At 35.7% G+C, this 27,225-nt stretch overlaps 1 protein-coding gene across 1 annotated transcript in view; it reads left to right on the forward strand.

The window, feature by feature from the left end:
* CCDC73 (coiled-coil domain containing 73) overlaps positions 1-27,225 on the forward strand; it is a 126,018-nt gene that overhangs the window by 8,683 nt on the left and 90,110 nt on the right. The window contains exon 2 of the mRNA XM_060606293.3: positions 20,844-20,915. Within this exon, the coding sequence (XP_060462276.1) occupies positions 20,844-20,915 (72 nt within the window). The remainder of the gene's footprint in view (positions 1-20,843; positions 20,916-27,225) is intronic.

A 27,225-nucleotide genomic window follows, 5' to 3' on the forward strand; every position in this document is an offset into this window, starting at 1 on the left:
ACCATAGAGATTTTCTAAAGGTACATATATAGTACCATAAAATTTCACCTTTCCATGGAGAAATAAAAGATAAATAAAATGTTAATTTTTAAAAATGTTTTAAACTGCTTTTTTTGGAGAATATTACTGGGTTGACAAATCTAATTTTATTTTGAAAAATTAGCGAGAAATGAACATTCACAACCCAAATGAAAAGTATTAAGAATAAACTCTATGAAACCAAAGTAGTCTTACATAACCAAAGGTTAATAATTAATATATAAGATATCACTGCAGTCAGAATTAACTTATGTGTATTTTCCCCACTTCTACTTCATGTTTCTCTTTCAGAGTATTCTCTTCTATTGAAAGTATTAAGTGTGAATTTTACAGTATGTTTTAAAAATCTAAAACATACCATATTATATTTTTGCTCAAATTATAATAAAACTTACAGGGTAATATGAATCACATTCCTTTATTAGATATGTAACTATATTATAATTGTAAGTTTATTAATATATCCCATTGATGGACTGACAATGTAGCTATTCTGTAACTCCATTTATATTTTATTTGAATTTTACTTCCAATGTTATTTTTTCTTTTTCTGCACTTCCGTTTTTTTGGCTAATTCCCTTTTTGGATTATCTGTTTTTATAAAATGTTATGTGGATTTATCACTAGGAGACAAGAAAGGAAAACACCTTACATGCTTTACTGTCTTGGCATAGACTGACAGACACACATGACTAGTCATTGACAGACTGTGAGATAAGTGACATGATTGATCACGGATCATGATCTGTTATTTAGAAGCAGTTTGTGGATTGAAGAGTTAGCAGTGAAGTTTGTGCAATTACTCACAGTCTTGTTCAACTGAAATTTGAACCATGTTGCTGGGGAACTGGTGGTGTTTGACCAAATAAGGCAACTGAAATTTGTGTGTATTGGAATTTTGAGGGCTGCTTGTATATCATTAAGTGAAAAATGCAAGTTGTTTTTTTAAAAATAAAAGTAAATGTATAGTCACAGAAAGCAGTTCTGGAAGGATATATATTTAACCATTAACTATGGTTATTTCAGAAGAGTAAAAGTTCTTTATAGTGTTCTTGTACCCATTGTGTAATTTGAGGCTGTTTTACAGTAAAAGAAATAACATAATAGGGGTGCCTGGGTGGCTCAGTTGGTTAACCCAACTTCAGCTCGGGTCATGATCTCATGGTATGTGAGTTCAAATCCCGCGTCGGGCTCTCTGCTGATAGCTCAGAGCCTGGAGCCTGCTTCAGGTTCTGTGTCTCCCTCTCTGTCTACTTCTCCTCCACTCACACACTCTCCCTCTCTCTCAAAAATAAATAAACATTAAAATTTTTTTTTTTATCAGGGCGCCTGGGTAGCTCAGTCAGTTGAGCGTCTGACTTCGGTTCAAGTCATGATTTCATAGTTTGTGAGTTCGAGCCCCATGTCGGGCTCTGTGCTGACAGCTCAGAGCCTGGAGTCTGCTTCGGATTCTGTGTCCCTCTCTCACTGTGCCCCTCCCTCGCTCATGCTCTCTCTCTCTCAAGAATAAATAAAACATTAAAAATTTTTTAAATAAATAAAAAAATAAAATTTTTTATCATTATATAAAGTATTTGGCATGCCATGAGATAGTATGTTATCTTTTAAAACCAATATAAAAACCAGACAATAAAAAACAATATGTGATTTGGATATTAGAATTTAAATAGAAAATGGGCATTTTAAATAGAAAAGGAAATTTATATTATAATTAATACATTGAAGAAATTAGAATTGAGAAAAAAAGGTAAGAGATGGAGAATTTTATCTGAGGCTTGGAATCTTAAAAAAAAAATAATCAAATGGAAATTCTGTAAGTAAAATATACAATACTCCAAATTAAGAACCCCATAGATTTAACAGCTCCTTAGACACAGCAGAAGAGAAGATTAGAGAACTGGATGATAGTAGATAATAGTAAAATGCCACCTGCAGATTTAGAAAACTCTGTAAAACCCAAGTGTGATGAATACAAAGGAAATCACTCCCAGATGTATCATAGGACTACTGAAAAACCAAATGGAAAATCTTAAAGGCAGCCCAAAGTGGTAAAATATCCATTAGTTTCAAAGGCACAGTAATACAATTGGTAGTGGACTTCTCAATAAAAATCATTCTGCCCAAAAGACAAATGAGAATTTAAAGTGCTAAAAGAATACCTAACAACGTAGAATTCTATTCTTCCAAAATATCTTCAAAATGAAAGTGTGAATCTTAAGTGAATTACATTTTAAATGATTTTTTTCTAAGTGGAAGAAGCCAGATTCAAGAAGCTGTTGTATTATCCAGTGCATTTATATGACATTCTGGAAGAGACAAAACTATAGGGATGAAAACAAATCAGTGGTTACCAGGTGTTGATAGGGATTGACTATAAATGGAATGCATAAGAGAAGAGAAGTGATAGACCATTCTGTATGGTAAAGTGGTGGTGGAAACATTACTCCACACATCTGTCAAAACCTGTAAAACTAACACCGCAAACAGTGATACTATACAGTATGCATAAATACTATACAGTATGCAAAAATTCAGTCAGGATTCAGAAGAATTCCAAGATGGAATGCAGATGGAATGCAGATGGAATGTGAAAATATATGTAACTGTTTCACTAACATATGACATCATTTCAGGGAAAGAAATGGGTGAGAAAAGAAGTTGACTTAAGTAACTTTGAGAAACTGTATTTTGACTAGATACTATAAGGATAAAACCAAAAAGGTACATAAACACTGTCTCTAGTTGGTAAATTTGTTTCTTGTGGGAGTAAGACTGAAACTACAGGTATGCTAGGGTTGAACAAATTGGCAAACTGTAATGAGGGCTAGGTAGAATGTTTTTCTCTGTTGAAGAAGTTACATATAAGCAAGAGGAGAGGCTAGAATGAGCTCTGTGGTGCTAGATTAGAGTTGGAGGTCTCACTATGAACTTATGATTTCATTATATGCAGATAGAAACATACAGAATTATAGACATACATATGTACATGGGTTAGTATATTCTGCTGGAAAGGCCTAAAAATAGTGACAACTCAGTATCAGCAACTATATATAGTGCCCGGATCTTGGTTCTAAATATCATTAATAAAAGCAACCAGGACTTCTTGGAGAAATGGTTATTCTAGGGTTGGGCATCTTGTAGTGCTGCAAAGTATGAAATAACATGTCAGAAGGATACAGAGGCCAGCCTGAAAGAGCTCCCCATGGACAAAGCTGGAACAATTTGGGCAATGAAATAAATAAGAATAGTATTGGATTATAACCCAAAGAATAAACTAAATATCCATTATTTCCTACGAATAGAAATAAATGATTGAAATAAATGGGGGAGACAATAAATCTTCTTTACGGGAGATTACAATTAACATAGGAGAAAGGAGAGAGATAGAAAATTGCCCTTAGAACATTACAGTAATAGCGGCACCTGGGTGGCTTAGTCGGTTAGGCATCCGACTTCAGCTCACAGTTCCTGAATTCAAGCCCCACATGGAGATCACTGCTGTTAGCACAAAGCCATCTTTGGATCCTCTGTCCCCCTCTCTTTCTGCCCCTCCCTCTCTTTCTCTATCTCTCTCTCAAAAGTAAGTAAACAATAAAAAAATAAGAAAAAGAACATTACAGTAATAATTGCTGCAGGCAGGATCCACTGATGAAGGCTAAAATTAGTGGATGAAACTTATAGGTGAAACAGAATAGTTGTATAGTCACACAATATCTTCCCCAAATGATTTGGTAAGTTAACTGTTTTTTTTTCCCCAAGGTTTTATTTATTTTTTAGAGAGAGAGAGAGAGAGAGAAAAGGAGGGGCAGAGAGAGAGGGGGGCAGAGGATCCAAAGCGGGCTTTGTGCTGACAGCAGCCTTCTCCATGCAGGGCTTGAACTCAGGAACTGTGAGATCATGACCTGAGCTGAACGCTCAACCAATTGAGCCACCCAGGTGCCCCTACTGTTTTTTTTTTTTTACTTTTTTTTAAATTGAAGTATAATTAACATACAATGTTATATTGGTTTCAGGTATACAATATACTGATTCAACAGTCTTGTATGTTACTCATTGCTCACCACAATCAAGTGTTGTCCCCATCTGTCATCATACTATGTTATTACAATATTGTTGACTATCTTCCTCATGCTATACTTTTCATCTTCATGACTTATTTTATACCTGGAAGTTTAATACATCTTAATTCCTTTTATTTCATCTATCCCTCCACCCATTTCCCCTGTGGAAAACACCAGTTTGTTCTCTGTATTTAAGAGTCTATTTGTTTATTTCTTTGTTCATTTGTTTTGTTTTTTAGATTCCACATATAACTGAAATTCTATGGTACTTGTCTTTTGGTATCTGAATTACTTCACTTAGCATAATACCCTCAAACCCATTCACGCGGTCCCAAATGATCTCATTCTTTTTTTTATGGCTGAGTAGTAGTCTATTGTATATTCATATCAAATCTTTATTTTTTCATTTTTATTTATTTATTTTTTAAATTTACATCTAAGCATATAATGCAACAAAGATTTCAGGAGTAGATTCCTTAATTCCCTTTACCCATTTAACCCATCCACCCTCCCACAACCCCTCCAGTAACCCTCTGTTCTCCATATTTAAGAGTCTCTTATGTTTTGTCCCCCTCCATGTTTTTATATTATTTTTGCTTCCCTTCCCTTATGTTCATCTGTTTTGTGTCTTGAAGTCCTCATATGAGTGAAGTCATATGATATCTGTCTTTCTCTGACTAATTTTGCTTAGTATAATACCCTCTAGTTCCATCTACGTAGTTGCAAATGGCAAGATTTCATTCTTTTTGGTTGCCGAGTAATACTCCATTATATATACACACACACACACACACACACACACGCACACACACACCACATCTTCTTTATCCATTCATCCATTCATACGTTCATCCATCGATGGACATTTGGGCTCTTTCCATACTTTGACTATTGTTGATAGTGCTGCTGTAAACACATGGTGCATGTGCCCCTTTGAAACAGCATACCTGTACCCTTGGATAAATACCTACTAGTGCAATTGCTGGGTTGTAAGGTAGTTCTATTTTTAATTTTTTGAGGAACCTCCATACTGTTTTCCAGAGTGGCTGTACCAGTTTGCAAAAGTGCAAAAGTGTTTCTCTTTCTCTGCATACTGGACAACATCTGTTGTTGCCTGAGTTGTTAATGTTAGCCATTCTGACCACGTGAGGTGGTATCTCATTGTGGTTTTGATTTGTGTTTCCCTGATGAAGAGTGATGTTGTGCATTTTTTCATGTGTTGGTTGGCCATCTGGATGTCTTCTTTGGAGAAGTGGCTGTTCATGTCTTTTGCCCATTTCTTCATTGGATGATTTGTTTTTTGGGTGTTGAGTTTGGTAAGTTCTTTATAGATTTTGGATACTAACCCTTTATCTGACATGTCATTTGCAAATACCTTTTCCCATTCTCTTGGTTGCCTTTTAGTTTTGCTGATTGTTTCCTTCGCTGTGCAGAACTTTTTATTCTGATGAGGTCCCAATAGTTCACTTTTGCTTTTGTTTCCCTTACCTCTGGAGATGTGTTGAGTAATAAGTTGCTGCTTTCTTTATTTATTTTTTAATTTTTTTTTTTTTTTTACATCTTCTTTATCTTCCTATTAGTGGACACTTGGGTTGCTTCTATATCTTGGCTATTGTAAATATAGTGGTGCATCTGTCTTTTTGAATTAGTGTTTTTTTTTTTCCTTTGGGTAAGTACCCAGTAATAGAATTACTAGATCTTATGGTATTTCTATTTTTAATTTTTTGAGGAATCTCCATACTGTTTACCATAGTGGCTGCACCAATTTACATTCCCACCAACAGTGCACAAGGGTTCCTTTTTCTCCACATCCTCACCAGTACTTGTTATTTCTTGTCTTTTTGATCCTAGGCATTCTGACAAGTGTAGGGTGATGTCTCATTGTGGTTTTGGATTGTGTTTCTCTGATGATTAGTGATGTTGAGCAGCTTTTCATGTATCTGTTGATCATTTGCATGTCTTCTTTGGAAAAATGACTATTCAGGTCCTCTGCCCATTTTTTAGTTGAGTTATTTGTGTTCTTTTTGGCTTTGGGTTATATACATTCTTTTAAAATAAATCTATAAATATATGGATTATATATGTAATTAATGTTACACTAGTTTCAGGTGTCTAACAGTGATTTGACAAGTTTATGCTTTGCTCACTACATGTGTAGCCACTATCTGTCACTATACAAATTAATATAATTATTTATATCTTTTGAATATTAACCACTTATTAGATATATTATTTGCAGATATCATTTCTCATTCAGTAGGTTGCCTTTTAATATTGTTGATTTTCCTTTACTATGCAGAAGCGTATTATTGTAGTGTAGTCTCAATAGTTTAGTTTGCTTTTTTCCCTTATCTGAGGAGACATATCTAGAAAGATGTTGCTAAGACTTATATCAAAGAGATTATTGCCTATGTTTTCTTCTAAGAGTTTTCTGGTTTCATATCTCACATTTAGGTCTTCAATCCATTTTGGGTTTATTTTTGTGTATGGTGTTAGAAAGTGGTCCAGTTTCATTCTTTTGTGTATAGTTGTCCAGTTTTCCCAGCACTATTTGCTGGAGAGACTGTCTTTTCTCCATTGTATATTCTTGCCTCTTTTGTTGTAGGAATCAAGAGTCAGGCACTCAACCGACTGAGCCACCCAGGTGCCCCCAGATATTTTCTTATAATTGATTTCTAGTTTCATAATATTATGCTCGGAAAGGATGCTTGATATGATTTCAGTCTTTTTTAAATTATTGAGACTTGTGGCATAATGTGTGACTCCCCTGCTACAGTCTTTGTTTTAAAGTCTATTTTGTCTGAGGGGCGCCTGGGTGGCTCAGTTGGTTGAACATCCGACTTTGGCCCAGGTCATGATCTCACGCTTTGTGGGTTCAAGTCCCACATCAGGCTCTGCTGACAGCTCAGAGCCTGGAGCCTGCTTCAGATTCTGTGTCTCCTTCGCTGTCTGCCCCTCCCCCACTCTGTCTTTCTGTGTCCCAAAAATAAACATTAAAAAAAGGTTTATTTTTTCTGATACAGGTATTGCTACACTGACCCTTTTTCCCCCTCCATTTGCATGTACTATGCTTTTTCAGCCCTTCACTGTTGGTCTGTATGTATCTTTAGGTCTGAAGTGAGTCTCTTTTAGGCAGCATATAAATGGGTCTTGTTTTTTAATCTGTTCGGTCACCTCTACATCTTTTGACTGGGTCATTTAGTCCAGTTACATTTAACGTAATTACTGATACTTGTCTATATATTGCTATTTTGGTCATTGTTTTCTGGTTGTTTTTTATAGTTCTTTGTTCCTTTCTTTTTCTCTTGCTCTCTTCCCATGTCATTTGATGGCTTTCTTTAGTGTTTTACTTGGATTACTTTCTTTTTGTGTGTGTGTGTATCTATTATAATTATAGATTTTTTGACTTGTGGTTGCCATTAAGTTCATATATAACATCTTATGTGTATAGCAGTTTACAGTAAGTTGATGGTCACTTAAGTTTGAACACACTCTAAAAGTACTGAATTCTACTACCTCCTCCACATTTTATGTATGTCATATTTTACATCTTTTTATCCTTTGTATCCCTTTGATTTTTGTAGATATAATTGATTTTACTACTTTTGTGTTTTAACCTTCGTACTAGTTTTATACGTGATTAATCCTATTACCTTATCATATGTTTGAAAATTTTTTCTTTTGTAATTTTCTTCTAAGCTATGACCTTTCTTTCCCCACTCTTAAGTATTTCTTAAACATTTCTTAGAAGGCTGGTTTCTCCTTCTATTCTGAATGACAATCTTGATGGGTAGAGAAATCTTGCTTGGAGGTTTTTTCCTTTCAGCATTTTGAATATATCATGCCAATTCCTTCTGGCCTGCTAAGTTTCTGCTAAAAAATCATTTGATAGCCTTGTGGGGTTTCTCTTTTATATATCTATTTTCTTTTCTCTTGCTGCTTTTAAAATTCTTTATCATTATCTTTTGCCATTTTAATTATTGACATATCTCTGTATGGACCTCTTTGGGTTAATCTTGTTAGAATCTGTCTGTAATTCCTGGATGTGGATGTCTGTTTCCTTCCCCAGTTCAGAAAGTTTTCAGCTATTATTTCTTCTCCTCATTCTCTCTCTTCTCTTTCTGGGATCCCTATAATGCAGATGTTCTTACACTTGATAACGTTGTGAGTTCTCTTAATCTATTCTCATTTTTTTATTTTTTCTTTTTGCTCTTCAGCCTGGTTGCTTTTTATTACCTTGTCTTCAGATTGCTGATTCTTTATTTTGCATCCTCTGATCGGTTGTTGATTCCCTGTAGTGTTTTTTTTTTTTTTAATTTCAGCTACTGAATTCTTCCTCTCTGATTCTTTTTATATTTTCTCTTTATTAAAGTTCTCAGTGAGTTTATCCACTCTTTTCTCAAGTCTAATAATATCTTTAAGACCATTACTTTGAATTCTTTATCAGGGATATTGCTTATCTCAATTTCATTTAGCTCTTTTGCTGTCATTTATCCTATTCTTTCATTTGGGACATACTCTTCTGTTTCCTCATTTTGTCTAACTCTCTGTATTTGTTTCTGTGTATTAGGGGGTTCAGATACATCTCCAGGTCTTGAATTTAGTGGCCTTGTGTAGAAAAGGTCCTGTGGTACCCTCTAGCACAATGCCCACTGTTCACCAGAACAGTCATTCCTAGGGTGTTTCCTATGTGGGCTACATTTGCCCTACTGTTGTGGCTGAGTTGCATTTGTCTTTAGTCCAGTTGGCTGTAGTGACCTGTTTTGCTCACTGTGAGTACACTAGGTAGGTTCGGTTCCTGCACTGTTTTTCATTTTTTGTTTTTTTTTGTTTTTTAAGTAATTTCTATTCCCATTGTGGAGCTCAAACTCAAGACGTTGAGATCAAGAGTCAGATGCTGTACCAAGTGAACCAGCCAGGTGCTCCTGGTCCCTACACTATTGAGGGACATGTCTGAAGCTGTCCCAGGCTTGTAGGGGTGGCAGGAGCAGCGGTCAGGCTAGTTGTTGGCAATTAGTCTCTCTGCCACAGCTGTGGGCACTCAGAATGGCAGGACTTTCTCCCTGCACAGCCAGCTAAAAGGCTTAGCTGCTATAACTACAGATACAAAGGTGTGTGTAGTTGTCTTCCCATCTCTCCAGGGCAGGAGTCACTTTGGAGTGGTGCAAGTCCCTGCCAGGGCTGCTTTCAGGGTGTGGCAGGTCAGGAGCTGCTTTGGAGGGATGTCTCTTGAGTAGGGTGAGTTGGATTGGGTGAGTCCTCAGAGGAAGGGGGGGGGGCATTCTAGCAAGATAGGTGGAGAGTGATAGTGCTGGTTTTCAAAAGTGACTGGCTATCTAGACTGAGGGAGGGAAAGGGAAATAGTGCCCATGAGCATTTTTGTTCTTGCAGAAGCTCCTGAAGATCTCTGTCCCTCAGTGTACATCCTGAGATTAGTAAATAAATCTTCTTCACTTATACGCCATGTGCTTTTTATGCTACTTCTGTGCTGTGTTTTGGGCAAGTTATTCATTACACTGGCTCTTTAAGGGTAGACACTCAGTTTCCTATTGCCCTCTGGCTTTCTTGGAGGTAAGCCTACTGATTTTAAAGTACCCAGAGTTAAGCCCCACTGATTTTAAAAGCTTCTGTAGTTAAGCACCTGCCTTGTTTTCAAAGCCAGGTGTTATGGGGACTCATCTTCCCAGTGTAGGTCCCCAGTGCTTGGGGTGCCTGGTATGAGGTCTGATCCTCTTGCTTCTCCATGCCTGTAGTGTCCCTTCCATTTGTGGTTAGTCTTGCTGAGGGTTTGTTCCCATCTGTGTCTCCACCTCTTCTACTTTTTAATGTGGCTTCTTTCTGTGATTAGCTGTGGAAGGTCTCTTCTGCCAGTCTTCAGGTTGTTTTCAGAGTTAGTTGGTCAGATGTAGTTGTTATCATTGTGTGGGTTGGGATGAAATGAGCTCAGGATCCTCCAACCTCACTATCTTCCTGATCTAACCCCTAGTGTGGTGGTTTTATACTTGTTCACAAATTGTTTGATAATTGTCCTTCAAGGAAGTGTAGTTTAATTTTCCCTGTTTTGCTTGCACTAAGTCCTAATGACTAGATGATACAAAGGGAAAATAAGTTACTGTGCAGAAACGTGACAGATACCACCTTAACTAAGTGATTAAAGTTAATGTCTTTAGAAATAATTCATGTGGTGTCAACAATTTGTGTGAATATCAAATATTCATGATATGATGAGAAGGAAACTTTACCTCTATACTATTCTTCCCCCAAATGTATTCTAATAATGAGAAAAATATCAGACAAACCCCATGTGGGGGACATTCTACAAGGTATCTCAATAATACTTGTCAAAGTGTCAAAGTCTTAAAAAAAAAAAAAGGAACTGAGAAATTATCATAGACAAGAAAAGCTTAAGGAGACATGATGATTAAATGCAACATAGTGTCCCATATTGTCCTGGAACAATTGGTGGAAAAATGAATAAACTCTAGTGAAATCTGAATAAACTCTGTAGTCTAATTAATGGTATTGTAACAATGTTATTTTCTTACCTTTACTTATGTAAGATTTTAATGTTATGGAAGCAGGGTAAAGGGTATATATAAACTCTACTTTCTTTATAAGTCTTCTGTAAATCTAAAATTATTTCAAAATAAAAATTTTGTAAAAAAAATTCAGACTTTGAAACACTGAAAGTCAAGAAACACTGTAGTACAAATTAAGGGTTCTTTTTTTATTTTAAAGAGATATTAAGCATGTAAGACTGTATTTGGTCATTCATTTAACATTTACTATGAATTTACTGTGCCAGGTTTTAGAGATTATAAAACTTTATAAGCAAGGAGTGCACAATATACTATATGGAGAGTATGGATAAGGACATAGCTAACTTTACTAAGTGGGTAATGAGAAAAGCGTCATGGAAGGAGTAACTCATGCAGAGATTATGAATGAGTAGGAATTTGGGGTCAGTCTTTCTAAGGGTTTATCAGTTGTGTTAGTCTTTTGAAGGAATTAAATTTTGGCATTGCTGATTTTCTCTATTGCATATTTGTCTTTTATTAATATTTGCTCTTTCCTTATCTAATTTCTTTCTTTTTTTTTTTTTAGAGAGCGAGAGCAAGTGGGGGAGAGGGGTGGGAGGGAGAGAGAGGGAATGAATGAATGAATGAATGAATGAATGAATGAATAAATGAATGAATCTTAAGCAGGCTTCACATTCAGCATGGAGCCCAATGTGGGACTTGATCCCATGACCCTGGGATTACGACCTGAACTGAAGAGTTGGGCGCTCAACCTACTAAGCCACTCAGGCTTAGTGGCTCTAATTTGGTGTCTCTAGACATTAGGTGTCTCTAATTTGCTATTCTGTTTTGAACTTTTGGAGATGGATATTTAGTTAATTTAAACATTTTTTCTTTAACATAAAGCACTTAAGGCTAAAACCTTCTCTCTTGGCATATGGCTTTAGTTAAATCCCACATATTTTTATATATTTTATGTTCATTATCACTCAGTTCAAATTATTTTCTTATTTCCATTGTAATTTCTTCTTTGACTCATGATTTATTTAGAAATATACTACTTCTTTTACAAATATTTTCTTTTTTGTTAACTTTAAACAATTGATTCAAGCATAATTTTGTTATACCAGATAATATGTTCTTTATATAATCTCAGTCACTTAATATTTGTGGAGTTTTGCTTTCTAGCCAAGCATATAATCAATTTTGGTAAATATGCCAGCATAAATGAACTTGAAAACAACACATACTCTTTTTTTCTTTCATGCAGTGTTCTATGAATATGAATTTGGGCAACTTTGTCAATCTTGTTCAAATCTCCTATGTCATTATTGAGTGTTTTGTCTATATTTTTCTTTTTCCTTTTCCGTCCATGTTGCAGTCTTTTTTTTTTTTTTTTTTAAATGTTTTTATTTTTGAGAGAGACACAGTATGAGCGTGGGAGGGGCAGAGAGAGAGAGACACACACACACAGAATCCGAAGCAGGCTCCAGGCTCTGAGCTGTCAGCACAGAGCCTGATGCAGGGCTCAAACTCATGAACCGCAAGATCACGACCTGAGCTGAAGTTGGACGCTTAACTGACTGAGCCACCCAGGTACCCTCAGTCTGGTTATTTTCTTCTGTCAATTTACTAATCTCTTCAGTTTATTTAATCTACTGATAAAGTCCGTTTATTGAGTTCTTAATTGCACTTGTATTTTTCAATTCTGAAATTTCTATTTGGTTTTTCTTTTATAATTTTCATTCCTGTGCAGAAATTAATTTTGTCGTATAATTTATTTAGCATATTAGTTTTATATATTTTAAAGTCTGTGTGTACTCCAATATCTGGACCTCTTACAGAGGTCTATTATGTCTTTTTTTTCTCTTGGTCATTTATTTTACCTCCTGGGATGTAGGGTAAATTTTGATTGAATGACTTCATTTGAACATGAAATATTGCAAAGAAAATTTGAGGCTTTGGATGATGTCATCTTCATCTACAGAGTTTCATTTTTGCTTTTGGAAATTAGGATGGGCCAGATCATTTTACCCATCAGAGACTGAGCTTATTGGAAGTTGTTTCCTTGTGAGTGATAGTTTATTTCTCTCTTCTGTTCTAAGAGTGTAGTTCCTTGGGCTTCCAAGTAAAATCATAGGGTATTTTCCGGAATCACTCCTTCTTGGTGGGTCCTGAACACTAATTCAGTCAGTCCCCATAAGACTGCTGGTGAATCTGCCTCAATTTCTCAGCCTCTAGTGATCTGATAAATGGTGATTGTCAGGGTCATCTTTCTGTACTTTCTTCTCTCTATGATATTAGAGGTATATTCTTAATGATTAGTCTTTTTTTCAGGATCATGAAATTATAGAATTTTAGAGGTGGAAGTGACTTGAGATAGCTTCTACTCCAACCTAAAACCCAGAGCTTTTAAGAGACTAGTACTCTGACCTCTCTACTCCTTGTCTAAAGCTCTTTCTTTAATATATATAATAAATTAACTGGAGTGAATAATGCAGTAAACATAAAATTAGGCCATACCATAAAGGGTTAGATAGTAAAGTTTCTTTATTTTTTTAAGTTTATTTATTTATTTTGAGAAAGAGAAAGAGTGCCATGGGTGGGGGGCAGAAAGAGAGGGAGAATACCAAGCAGAGATGCAGGGTTCGAACTCACAAAACTCTGAGTTCATGACCTAAGCCAAAATCAAGAGTGGGACGCTTAACTGACTGAGCCTCCCAGGTGCCACAGTAAAGTTTCTTTAAAGAAGCAAAATACAATAGATAATAAAATAAAGTCAAAGAAAGAGACTTTCTTACTCCACTAAACTGTATTTAAGTACCTAACTATGCTGTAATTAACAAAGTTACTCATTTTTTTTACATATGGATCTAAATTGGTGATGATATTTTTTAAAAGTTCGAATGTTTTAAACTAATGATCTTTTTTTTAAGTTTATTTATTTTGGGGGTGGGGAGCAGAGAGAGAGAGAGGGAGAAAATCCCAAGCAGGCTTTATGCGGGGCTTGATCCCACAAACCATGAGATTATGACCTGAGCCAAAACCAAGAGTCAGACACTTAACTTACTTAGCCACCCAGGTGCCCATAAAATAATAATCTTTAAATAAATAATCTGAGTCAACAGATAAATTTATATTGAATCCATAATGTATGTTTTTTAGAAGTTAGACAACAATTCTTGTGATTCTTTTACCAGATTATAGAGATGAGGGGTCACAAATTCAGCTTCCTTTAAGATAGTTGATATGTGATACCAATAGGGCAGGAATTGTGTTGAAATAGAGAGGCTCTGTCTTCAGTTTAACCTATATTTGTCGTTCAGCTCCCAAAATGTGTTGCCATATAGAAAAATGGGCTCTGTACTATCATTTCTTCTAATTGTTGAAGAGAAACTAGAAATCTAGACTTTAATATGAAATCTATTAGATTCTAAAAATAGGAAGTGAGTTGAAAGTTTTGAAACAAAATTATTTCTTTTCTTAAATGTATTTATTTTGAGAGAGAAAGGAGAGAGAAAGAGAGAGAGAGTAGGGGAGGGGCAGAGAGAGAGAGGGGGAGAGAGAATCCCAAACAGGCTCTGCCTTATCAGTGTGGAGCCCAGTGTGGGGCTCCAACTCATGAACCATGAGATCTGACCTGAGCCAAAATCAAGAGCCAGATGCTTAGCCAACTGAGCCACTCAAGCGCCCCAGAACAAAATATATTTCTAGGCCAAATCATCTATACAATGAGGATAAACAGATCTCTATCTAGAACTTTCACTTTTAAAATATGCATTCATTTGATAACCTTTGAAAAACCTCTACTCAGTCTTGCCCTAAGAGAACTTAAAATTTAATCATCATGACATACCATGCAAATTAATTACTATAGTCTCACATAGTATATATTATGTATGTAATAGAATTTTGAAGAAAGTATGGGAGTTGAGAGAAAGCACACATTAAATATATTAGATATCTGAACAGAAGGAAAGCTTAGAAGTTTATATTAGCAATAAATAAAAGGCAGTGGAAATTTGGGTTTTCTAAAATAGCAATGATTTGCTAAGGAAATTGTAAAGGAAAACTGGGTATAATTAATGGCATAGTGTGTGGTAAATAACATTAAGTAGCATTTTAGTGCCCCATAAAATTAGTTATGTTGTGAATAGAATCATACCTGTTTGTAATTATAATGATTTGTAGAATATATATCTCTACACCACATGGAAAACTGATAAAATGGGTGTTATCTACAATACTGAAAGGTAACATTATAATACACTTTTACTCTATTAGGATTCTAACTTAACTTCATGCTTTATAATTAAAAAGTATCTTTTTATTGGAACTTTTCATTTGTATCTTTTATTCTTTAAGCAGCTCTCAAAAGTTATTAATAAAAATTCTTACCGTCAATGAGAAAAATGTATTAAATTTGGTAAGAAAATCCCATCTGTAACTTCAATAAAGTATCCAAGAATATAGAACCTTAAAAGTGTTTATTTTTTATTATCTGCCTTAGGACTACAAGGATTTAAGTGTTTTTATAAAAACAATAAAAGAGGAGTAATTTGATGGTTTATTTACTCTTTATAACCTTTAGAAAGTGTCATGTTTTTTTAAAGTGCTTGCTTCAGGCTGTAGTTTTACAAGATGTGCTCTGTATTGGTCAGGCCTCTTCAATTCTTGACCCTGAACAGATTTAGGGACATAGTACATACAGCAGGCACATGTCCAAGCAGCCCAAACTGTAACTGGGTACTTTTATTCTCGTTTTCAGACTCATAATCCACCTCCTACGAAATTGCCCTGTTCAGTTTCTCATGTTGTTTAATAAAATACTAATCTCTCTTTGATTAGCTAAAAAGTATTCGAGATAAATATCACTAATAGGCATGGAATAGCTTAAAAGTTCATATTTTACAAAATTTCTTTCCTAATCAGAATTTAAGCTACTGTTTTCATATTATTCAACTTAGCCTATTACAGAGATTTCTATTACAAAGAAATAGAAAATATTTAATATGAGAATATTTGTAGGAATTCTTAAATTTTTTGCTTTTCCATTCAACAAATATCTCTGGTTGTTATTTTGAAATGTTCTACCAAATTAATAATGTTTTACCAAATAAAATAGGTAATATGGGGGTACCTGGGTGGCTCAGTTAAGCCACCTGACTCTTGTTTCAGCTCAGGTCATGATCTCACAGTTTGTGAGTTTGAGCCCTGTGTTGGGCTCTGCACTGCTGGTGTGGAGCCTGCTTGGGATTCTCTCTCTCTCTCTCTCTCTCTCTCTCTCTCTCTCTCTCTCTTTCCCTCTTTCCCTCTCTCCCTCCCTCCCTCTCCCTCTCCCTCTCCCCTCTGCCCTTCCTGCTTGTGTGTTCTCTCTCTCAAAATAAATAAACTTAAAAATAAAATACGTAATATGATCTTGAGTGTCTTGCTAACTTCTGTATGACGTGAAGATTAAATTCTGCTGTCCAACAGTACCCACAGTCTCTTAAAGGTAATAAAGTGGTATGTTTAAGAGACTCTGGAGACAAATCATATAGGTTCAAATACTGACTCTGGTGTTTACCTGCTATGTGAATTTAGGCAAATTACTTATTCTCTTGCTAACCCAGTTTCCTCTTCTATAAAATGGTGATAATAAGAGTACTTACTTCAGAAAATTATAACTAAGATTAAGTTAATCAAGATATAAAAAGTGCTTAGAACAATATCTAAATCACAGTAAGATGACAGAACCCATTTAGCCACTAAGAGAGAAGTGTATAACCAGGCCCACATGAAGAAAGCAGTATCTTGCACATTTTCAATCCAGCTGCTTTGGGAAGATACACATGTAATAGGAACCCCATCTCCAAACAAATGTGTATATACTTATTTTATTTTTCAGTATGTTCTGACCATAGATAACATATTTTGCAGGAGCTTCTATTTTCTCATCACTTTGTTTATTGCACTGCATACCCTATTGGTATATATTCCCTTCCTTATTCCATGTTGGAAGAACTGTGATTGTGTCTTAGGGTCCACCTTTCACCAATGTGAGTCAGGTAGATCCTGACTGATCTTAACTACACATAAAGGTCCAGTGTATTCCCCTTGCCAATGACTGGTTTAGGAGTGGGCATGTGACCAGGTTATGGCCAATGAGATATTAGAAGATGTGTTGAAAGTTTCTGGGAAAAGTTTATTTTTTTATTTTTTTTAATGTTTATTTTTGAGAGACAGAGCACTAGTGGTGTAGGAGCAAAGAGAGAGAGGGAGACACAGAATTCAAAGCAGGCTCCAGGCTCTGAGCTGTTAGCACAGAGCCAGATGCAGGGTTTGAACTCATAAACCAGGAGATCGTGCCCTGAGACGAAGTTGGATGTTTAACCAACTGAACCACCCAGGCGCCCCCGTTATTCTTTTTTTTTTTTAATTTTTCTTTTTTACATTTATTTATTTTTGAGAGACAGAGAGAGACACAGCACAAGTGGGGGAGGGGCAGAGAGAGGAGACACAGAATCCAAAGTAGGATTCAGGCTCCAAGCTGACAGCACAGAGCCCGACTCAGGGCTCGAACCCACAAACTGTGAGATCATGACCCAAGCTGAAGTCAGACGCTCAACCGACTGAGCCACCCAGGTGCCCCGCCTGTTACTCTTTTATTAAGAGATTACACTTTTTCTACTGCGGGTTAATGTCCTTTCTGTCCATAATGCTTTCAGTTAAAGCAGCCACGGAATGTAAAGCCTAAGGAAAATCACTTAGATAATGGCAAGATGAAAAGATGAGCACAATCGTAGTCCTAAATGATATTGTTGAACCACTGAAAGTCAGTTTTAGAAGCACTCTGCATTTAAAGTCATTGTCATATGAGGTAAGCCATTGTGAGTTGGGGTTTGTTGTTGCTCCTTGCTGCTGAAAGCATTTTAAATAAATGAGACAACTTTTGTGAAAGCCTATCTTTGAATACCATAGCATGAGTAAGTGTGTTTGTGTAAAATAAAAAAAAAAGTAAGAGAGTCATAAGGAAAATATTTCATAACAAAAACATGTATTTTATATGTTAACATTCTCTTTGATTTCTCTGAAACATTTCATTGTGGAAATTGTCCAGCATACAGCAAAACTGAAAGAATTTGACAGTGAACACTCAAACACCATTAACATATTACTTTACTTGCTTTGTCACCTATCTATCCATCAATTTATCCCTCTTTCAACTTCACTCTTTGTGATTTCAGAGTAAATTGCACACATTGGTGTTCTTCCAAGTACTTCAGACTGCATATCATTAAGTGGAGTTCAATATTTGTTTACAGCTTTTTCCCCCTTTAAATTTACATACAATTGAAGACACAAATCTTAACTGTACGTTTGGTGAGATGCATACATCTGATAATGTAAACCCTTATGAAGATATAAAATGTTTCTATCCATTCAGAAAATTCCTTCATGCCCCTACTTAGGCCAGTTCTACCCTTACTTCCTCCCCAAGAGGCAACATTCTTTTGATTTTTTCCCACAGTCAATTAGTTTTTTTCCCCCTAACATTTCATGTAAATGGAATCATACAGTATGTACTCTTTTAGGTAAGGCTTCTCATTCATCCATGTTGTTGTATCTATCAGCATACAGATCCTGAACATGTTCTTTAAGTACACACCTATGTATTTCATTTTCTCTGGAGTGATTATAAGTTGTGTTGTGTTTTAAATTTTGTTTTCTGTATTTTTATTGTTAGTGTATAGAAACGTGATTGATACTTTAGGTGTTGCTCTTGTATCCTGAGACCTTGTTGAATTCAGTTATCAGTTCTGGGAGATATTTTATGGATTCCTTGGTTTTCTTTGTATACAATTATGTTATTTATAAATAGAGACAATTTTACTTCTGATTGTTTCCTCCCTTCTTTCTTTTTTTTTTCTCTCCTTCTCTCTTTGCCTCTCTTTCCTCTTTCCCTTTCCTTGTCTATCCATCCATCCAGTCTTTTATCATTGAATATGATGTTCAGTGTAATGTTTTTATGAATACTCTTTATCAAATTGAGATAATTCTCTCTGTTCCTAACTGAGAGTTTTTATTATGAATGAGTGTTGGGTTTCATCAGTTGCCTTTTCTGTGACAATTGATGTGGTCATGTGATTTTTCTTCTGTAGGATATTGACATGGTGAAAAACATGAACTTACTATTGATATTGAATCAGCCTTGTATATTTGGAACAAATTCTACTTGGTCGTGGTGTATAACATTTTATACATTGTTGGATTCTGTTTGCTAATATGTTACTGAGATTTTTTCATCAAAACTTGTGAGAAGTATTGGTTTTAGTTTTCTGTTTTTGTACTGTCTTTGTCTAGTTTTGGTGTCATAGTAAACAGGCATTATAAAATGAGTTGAGGTGTGTTTCTTCCTCTTTTATTTTTCTGGAAGACTGTGTAAAAGTTGTGTTAATTCTTTATGTATTTGGTGGAATTCTCTAGTAATGAAACCATGTGGGCCTGGACATTTATTTTTTGGGAGCTTTTTAACTAGTGGTTATAGGGCTATATAGATTGTCTATATTGAGGTTTGAAGAATTGATCCATTTCTGTAAGTTGTCAAATTTATGAGCATAAGCTTGTTTGTAGCATTTCCTTATTAACTTTTTAATGTTGCAGTATCTTTGTACGCGGTTTCTTTTAGCTCTTAGAGCGTATTTAAATTGTTGATGTAAAGTCTTTGTCTTGCTCAGAGACCGTTCTTTTTAACTTTTTATTTGCTTGTATAGGGATCACACTTTCCTGTTTCTTTGCGTCCCTTGCATTTTTTGTTGAGAACTGGACATAGACATTTTGAATATGTGGCAGCTCTGAAAATCAGATATTTTCCCCTCCCTACGGTTGCTGCTTATTGTTGGTTTAGTGACTTTTCTGAAATAATTTTGTAAAGTCTGCTGTTTCTGTCATGTGTGACCATTGAGGCCATTGTGCTCCTAACTTAATGATCAGCTCATGCTTTGTTTGGTGGAGATTTCCTTAAATGCCTGAAACCAAAAGTAAAAAACTCCCAGTTTTTACAGAAGTGCTTTCTCTCTGTGTCGGGGCATATCTTCAACACTACAGGCACTTTTTCTCTTGTGATACCTTGTGTTTATGGGGTAGGCTAATTCATGAGTATTACTACGTGATTTTAAACAAAATCAGAGAATTTTTCTAAATAACTACTTCCTGCTTGGCTTTGGGTCTTCCTTTTGTGCTGCTTCCCAGAGAGAATCTGTCTTTGCAGCCCTCCCATCTGATCTCCCTGTTCTTTTTATTTGATGCTTGTTCTTCAGATGGTGGCTGCAGGTGGGGGAGTAGGGGAATTCTCTGATTTTATTAAGCTTCAGTTCTTAGGTTCTGCGTCTCAGGGTGAGGTCTTCACAGGGGTTCTGATCCCTCCTTTGTTTTTAATGCTGGACCCCCCACGTATTCCTGCTCCTACCCCAATGATAGAGCTGTTTTCTTATTTTCCTAGCCTATTTCCAGCTACAATGGTTTTCCACAGGTGCTCTCCTACTGTAGTTTTTATTGTCCCTCCTTCTGTAAATTAGGCTTTTTTTCCTTATGGGAGATGAGGAAGACAGGGCTGTCTAGGTGGAGTTTTCAATAGTGGCTCTTACTCCCCTTTACCAGCTGCAGAGGGTTTCCACTAGTGTTCTTAGATATAGTTATTGTCTTTCCCTTGCAGATTAAGATTCTTGCTCTGTAGGGGAAATAGGGAAGATGGGTTGTGACTGCTCTTCTCTTCCCCAGCTAGTACCACAGGGCAGAGCTTCTCAGGTTGTTGGATTCTTCCCATCCTTCCTTGTAACCACCTGGTGGGCTTCCTGGAACAAAAACCTGATAAAAGATATAACACCTCTTTATTTCTGGGGTCCCTGGGAATTCACATTCTTAAACTAGTACACATTTTGCCTTTAGCAATTTATGAAGAGCTTGTAGCTGAATTTTCTTATCACTACTCAGTGGTTTACATCCCAGGTAAGTAAATGCTTTAGTTCTGTTCTTCCTGCAGGAGAGAGTTATCCAGAGCTTGGATTAATTGAATGATCTGGAGCCTCAGTTCTCTGATAGGCTTGTCTATTTAATTTGCAGTTTGTCCAGACGTGGGAGGATATTTTAAGTGTGGGATGATGCTCTTTTTTTTATCTCTCTAGAAAGAGCTGAAATGAAAAGTTTTAAAGTCCTAATTTTCCTAGCATTTTTCTTTTTGATTTAGGAAACAGAAACTCAGTATGAAGAGCAGATTGGTAAAATTATTGTGGAGACACAAGAACTTAAATGGCAAAAGGTAAGTATTTTTAATTTTTATTTCAGATTAGTGTTTTTAACATCTTTAAAAATGTATTTACCTTAATAGCAAAATTAATTTTTAAATTTCCTAAACATATTTGGGGGATTGTGCATCATTTTAAACAAAGTCTCAGGGGTGCCTGGGTGGCTCAGTCAGTTAAGCATTCGACTCTTGATCTTGGCTCAGGTCATGATCTCACAGTTTGTGGGATTGAGCCCCATGTTGGGCTCTGTGCTGCCAGCTTGGGATTCTCTCTCTCTCCCTCCTTCTCAAAATTAAAAAAAAAAAGTCTCAAGAGAATTCTCATTAAAATTGTTTTAATAATATTTGAGCCTCCAGAACACTGCGAATGAAAGTTATTTTCAGGCTTTCTGATGATATTGCTAAAATCTACTATGATCTATTTAATACCCGAGAAACACATGTATTATAGAGGAGTCAAAATGTTTTTTAAGAAAACCTCAGAATAGTACTTTATTTTCACAGGCTGTCGTTACATGCTATAACTAAATATTAAAAAACAGTATCAAATCTAATTCTCTTTTAGCCGATGTATATAGAAGCAGTTTTGATAGTGCTTCTCATATGTTTCCACCAAAGTAATCTTAATAGCTAAAAATTGAAATCTTAATTTTGATGGCCCCCTCTTTTCACTGTTTGGCAATATTGAAACAGGAATTTGGAGGTAGCATATCAGAATCAGAATTCAAGTGACAGAGGATAGCTCAAATTGGAAATGGTGGGAATTTGAAACCAGACAGACCCACAGGTGTGTAGAATTTGGGAGTAAAACTAGAGTTGGATATTATGAGGCACAGGCCTGAAACTGGTCTGTGGAGAGAAAAAAACAGATAAACATCAAATACAAACAAACTCCATGCTGATTTCAAAATGTAAAGTCATATCTTGCTTTTGGGTAGAGAGAGTCAACAATATAAAGTTATCCAAGTCCTTAAGTTAGTAGGTTTAATACAATCCAATTTAAACATGCAAGAGTGTATTTGTGGTAGTTAAGTTGATTCTAAGGTTTATGTGGGAATAAACATATAGGAGTGTCTGGGAAGTTTTTAAAAGAGAACAGGATGAAGTAGCTATGCTAGATTCTTAAATATATTATTATAAACTATAATAATAATTAAAGGAGCTTGGTGCTACTTTAATTGTCTACGTGGATAGATATTACTTGGCTACTTTAATTGTGTACTTGGATAGGTATTCCTTGGAACATAATAGAATCTCAGAATAGATCCAGATCATAGGATAAATTAGTGACTGAGGTGGCATTGCAAATTAGTGAGGGGAAAATAGATAATTCAAGAAATGGTATTAGAACTGCTTTTTTCTGAAGAAAAATAAAGCCAAATTCCTACCTTACTTTACAAAGTTGTAGAAAATAGGAACTTTCATATATATATTCTTGTTGGCAGTATAAATTAGAAATGCCTGAGTGGTTCAGTCAGTTCAGCATCCAACTCGATTTCAGCCGATCATCATGGTCTCACAGTTAGTTGGTTTGAGCCCCTGCTGTGAGCATGGGGGGGGGGGGGGTGAGGGGAGGGCTGGGGGGGCTGCCTGGGAACTTCTCTTACCTTCTCTCTCTCTCTTCCAACCCCACTTGCGCGCTCTCTCTCTCTCTCTCTCAAAAATAATAAAAAAAGAAGTTCCTTGTTGTATTCCTAATAAAATAAAACTGTTTTTATTAGAACTCATTGCAGTGAGAACATTACCTTGACAGTCTTAGTATGTCTCAAAAGGGGTAAGTCAGAATTGGGATATATAACAGGGGCGCCTGGGTGGCGCAGTCGGTTAAGCCTCCGACTTCAGCCAGGTCACGATCTCGCGGTCCGTGAGTTTGAGCCCCGCGTCGGGCTCTGGGCTGATGGCTCAGAGCCTGGAGCCTGTTTCCGATTCTGTGTCTCCCTCTCTCTCTGCCCCTCCCCCTTTCATGCTCTGTCTCTCTCTGTCCCAAAAATAAATTAAAAACATTGAAAAAAAAAAAAAATTTAAGAATTGGGATATATAACAGGTTATTGGGGTGTAGGCCCAAGTGGCTTCAGGAAGATCTTTTTCTCCCAATATTTTTTATTGTGGTAAAATACACATAAAATTTGCCATCTTAACCATTATACAGTTTAGTGGTATTAAATATATTTTTAATGTCCTGCCATCATCACCATTCATCTACAGATGACTCTTTTTACTTTGTAAAACTGAAACTCTATACTCATTCATTAAACTCCCCATCCTTCACTTCTCCCCAGTTCCTGGCAAATACCATTATACTCTGTATGATTTTGACTATTCTAAGTTTCTTAAATAAGTGAAATCATACAGTATTTATCTTTTTGTGACTAGCTTATTTCACTTAGCATTAATGTCCTCAAGGTTCATCCATGTTGTAGTATATGTCAGAATTTTCTTCCTTTTTTTTTTTTTTTTAATTTATTTATTTTGGGAGACAGAGGGAGCACAAGCACACAGGAGGGGAAGAGAGAGTGAGAGAGAGAGAGAGAGAGAGAGAGAATGAGAATGAGAATGAGAATGAATCCCAAGCAAGCTCAGCACTGACAGTATGGCACTCAAACCCAAGAACTGTGAGATCATGACCTGAGCCGAACCAAAGAATCAGATGCTTAGCCAGCTGAGCCACCCAGATGCCCCAGAATTTTCTTCCTTTTTAAGGCGGAAATAATATTCCATTGTATGTATATGCCACATTTTGCCTATCCATTCTTCCATAGATGAACACTTGGTTTGTTTTCACGTTTTAGCTTTTGTGAATAATGCTGTTATGAACATGGATACAGAAATATTTGTTTGAGTCCCTACTTTAATTTCTTTTGGCTATATGCTATGAAGTAGAATTGTTGGATCATATGGCAATAATATTTCTAGTTTTTTCAGGACCATCCATAATGTTTTCCACAGCAGCTGTACCATTTTAAATTCTCACAATTATGCCCAACGGTTCTAATTCCTCCCATTCTTGCCAGCACTTGTTTCCTGTGTTTTGGTAATAGCCATCCTGATGGGTATGAGGTAGTATATTATTATGGTTTTGCTTTGCATTTCCTTAATAATTAGTGATGTTGAGCATATTTTCATGTGCTTTTGGCCATTCACATATTTTCTTTGAAGAAAGTCTATTCTTGCCCATTTTGAATAGGGTTTGTTTTTTGCTGTTACATTCTAGGAGTTCTCTATATATTTTGAATATTAATATCAGAAATATGATTTGCACATCCTTTCTTCCATGGGTTGCCTTTTTACTTTGTTAATAGTATCTTTTGATGCACAAGATTTTAAATTTTTCATGGAGTCCAATTTGTCTTTTTTGTGTGTGTTGCTTGTGCCTTTGGCATCATGTCCAAAAGATTTTGCCCTATGTTTTTTTCTAAGAGTTTTATGGTTTTAGGTCTTACATTTAGGTCTTTGATCCATTTTGAGTTAATTTTTATGTGCAGTGTTAGGTAAGGGTCCAACTCCATTCTTTTACATATGTATATCCAGTTTTCCCAGCCCCATTGTCCTTTCCAAGACTGAATAGTCATTTAACCATGTACATAAGGATTTATCTGTGGGCTCTTTATTCTCTTCTGTTGGTGGATGTGTCTGTCATTATGCCAGTACCACACTGTTTTGATTACTTGAGAATCCTAGAAAGTTTTAAAATCAGGAAGTTTGAGTCCCCCAGCTTTATTCTTTTCTGAGATTGACTATTTGGGGTCCCTTGAGATTTCATATGAATTTTAGGATGGATTTTTCCATTTCTGCAAACAATGTCATTTGGACTTTGGTAGGGTTGCACTGAATCTGTAGATAACTTTGGGTAGTATTGACATCTTCACAGTATGAAGTTTTCTAATCCATGAGCATAGGATTTGTTTCCATATATTTGTGTCTTCTGTAGTTTCTTTCAGCAGTGTTTTGTAGCTTTCATTTTATACATCTTTTATTTCTTTGGTTAATTCCTAAGGGTTTTTTTTGTTTGTTTGTTTTTTGGTGCTATTGTAAATGGAATTATTTTCTTAATTTTGTTTTCAGCTCATTTATTGTTAGTATGTAGAAATATAACTGATTTCTGTGTAACTTTGTCTCTTGGTAGGTTTTGCTAGTTTGCTAAACCCATTTATTCTAGCATTTCTTTTTGTGGAATCTTTAGGGTTTTCTATGTTTAAGATCATATCATCAGCAAACAGATAATTTTAATTTTTCCTTTCCAATTTGGATGTCTTTTATTTCTTTTTCTTGCCTCATTGTTTTGGCTAGGACTTACAGTACTGTGTTGAACATAGTTGTGAAAGCAGGCATCCTTGCCTTGTTCCTGATCTTAAAGGAAAAGCTCTCAGTCTTTCACCATTGAGTATGATGTTTTTCATACTCATTGAGTATGAGTTTTTCATATATAGCTTATGTTGAGGTCATTACCTTCTGTTCGTAGTTTGTTGACTGTTTTTATCATGAAAGGGTGTTCAGTTTTGTGATGGTCATGTGCTACCCCCTTCATTCTGTTAATGTGGTGTGTATTACATTGATTGATTTTCATATGTTGAACCATCCTTGTATCCCATGGATAAGTCACTTGGTCATGGTGTATGATACTTTTAATATGCTGCTGAATTTGTTTTGCTAGTGTTTTGTTGAGAATTTTTGCATCAATGTTCATCAGGGATATTGGTCTGTAGTGTTCTTGATGTGTCTTCATCTGGCTTTGGTATCAAGGTAAGACTGGTCTCAAAGCATGAGTTAGGAAGTGTTCCCTCCTATTTAAATTTTGGAAAAGTTAGAGAATTCCTGTTAGTTCTTTTTAAAATGTTTGATAGAATTCACTGTGAAGCTATTAAGTACAGAACTTTTATTTCTTGGGATATTTTTGATGACTGAGTCACTCTCCATACTAGTTAAAGGCCTATACAGATTTTTTCTTTGTTATTTGGTGTTGGTAGGTTTTGCATTTCTATGAATTGTCCGTATTATCTAGGTTATCCACTTTCTTGGTGTACAGTTCACAGCACTCTCATATACCTGCCTAGTTCTCCAGAATCAATAATGATGTCCCCACTTTCATTTCTGATTTTAGTAATTTGAGTCTTTTCTTGGTCCATCTAGCTAAAGGTTTGTCAGTTTGATCTTTTCAAAGAACCAATTTTGGTTTTACTGCTTTTCTCTATTTCTCTATTCTTTTTTCTATTTATCTCTGCTCTGATGTTTATTATTTTCTTCCTTCCACTACCTTTGAGTTTAATTTGTTCTTTCTGTGTAGTTCCTTAAGGTATAAAGTTAGATTGTTGATTTGAGATCTTTCCTTTTTTTTTTTAATGTAAACATTTATAGCTATAAATTTCCCTGTAAGCACTGATTTTGCTGCATCCCATAACTTTTGGTATGTTGCATTTTTGTTTTCATTCATCTGTAAATATTTTCTAATTTCCTTTGTGAGCTTTTCTTTAATCCATTGGTTAAGAGTTTGTTGTTTAACTTCCACAAATTTACAGATTTTTCCAAGTTTCCTTCTTCTATTGATTTCTTCATCCCATTGTGGTCAGAGAAGACACTTTGCATGATATATATCTTTTCAAATGTGTTGAGACTTAATTTGTGGCCTAACATGATCAATCCTGGAAAATGTCCCATGTGCGCTTGAGAAGAATATGTATTCTGTTGTTTTGGGGTAGGGTGTTTTTTATATTTGTTAGCTCTAGTTGGATTACTCTGTTGTTTAAGTCCTCTATTCCTTTACTTCTGTCTGGTTGTCCTATCCATTATTGAGAATGTGTTATTGACATTTCCAACTATTATTGTAGAATTGTCTGTTTCTCCCTTCAATTCTGTCCATTTTTGCCTATTTTTATAGGTTTGTCATTAGGTGTGTGTTTGTAATTGTTATATCTTCTTGTTGTATTGAAGGTTTTATGAATATAAAATATCCTTTGTCTTTTGTCACCTTTTGAAAAATTTTTTAATGTTTTTTTTTTTTTTTATTTTGAGAGAGAGAGAACGTGTGTGTGTGCATGGAGGAGGGGCAGAGAAAGAGGGGGACAGAGAATCCAAAGAGGGCTCTGTGCTGACAACAGTGAGCCGGATGTGGGGCTCTAACTCATGAACCATGAGATCATGGCCTGGGCTGAAGTCAGAGGATTAACCCACTGAGCCACCCAGGCACCCCACCCTTTTTTGAAGTCTATTTTCCATTGTGTCTTTTTGTTTTGTTGTTTGGTTATTTGCTTGGAATATCTTTTTGCATACTTTTACTTGTAACCTGTTTGTGTCTTTGGATATAAAGTGAATCTCTTATAGTTGAGTTATG

Source organism: Panthera onca, chromosome D1, assembly GCF_046562875.1.
Source record: "Panthera onca isolate mPanOnc1 chromosome D1, mPanOnc1 haplotype 2, whole genome shotgun sequence".
In the NCBI taxonomy this organism is placed as follows: domain Eukaryota; kingdom Metazoa; phylum Chordata; class Mammalia; order Carnivora; family Felidae; genus Panthera; species Panthera onca.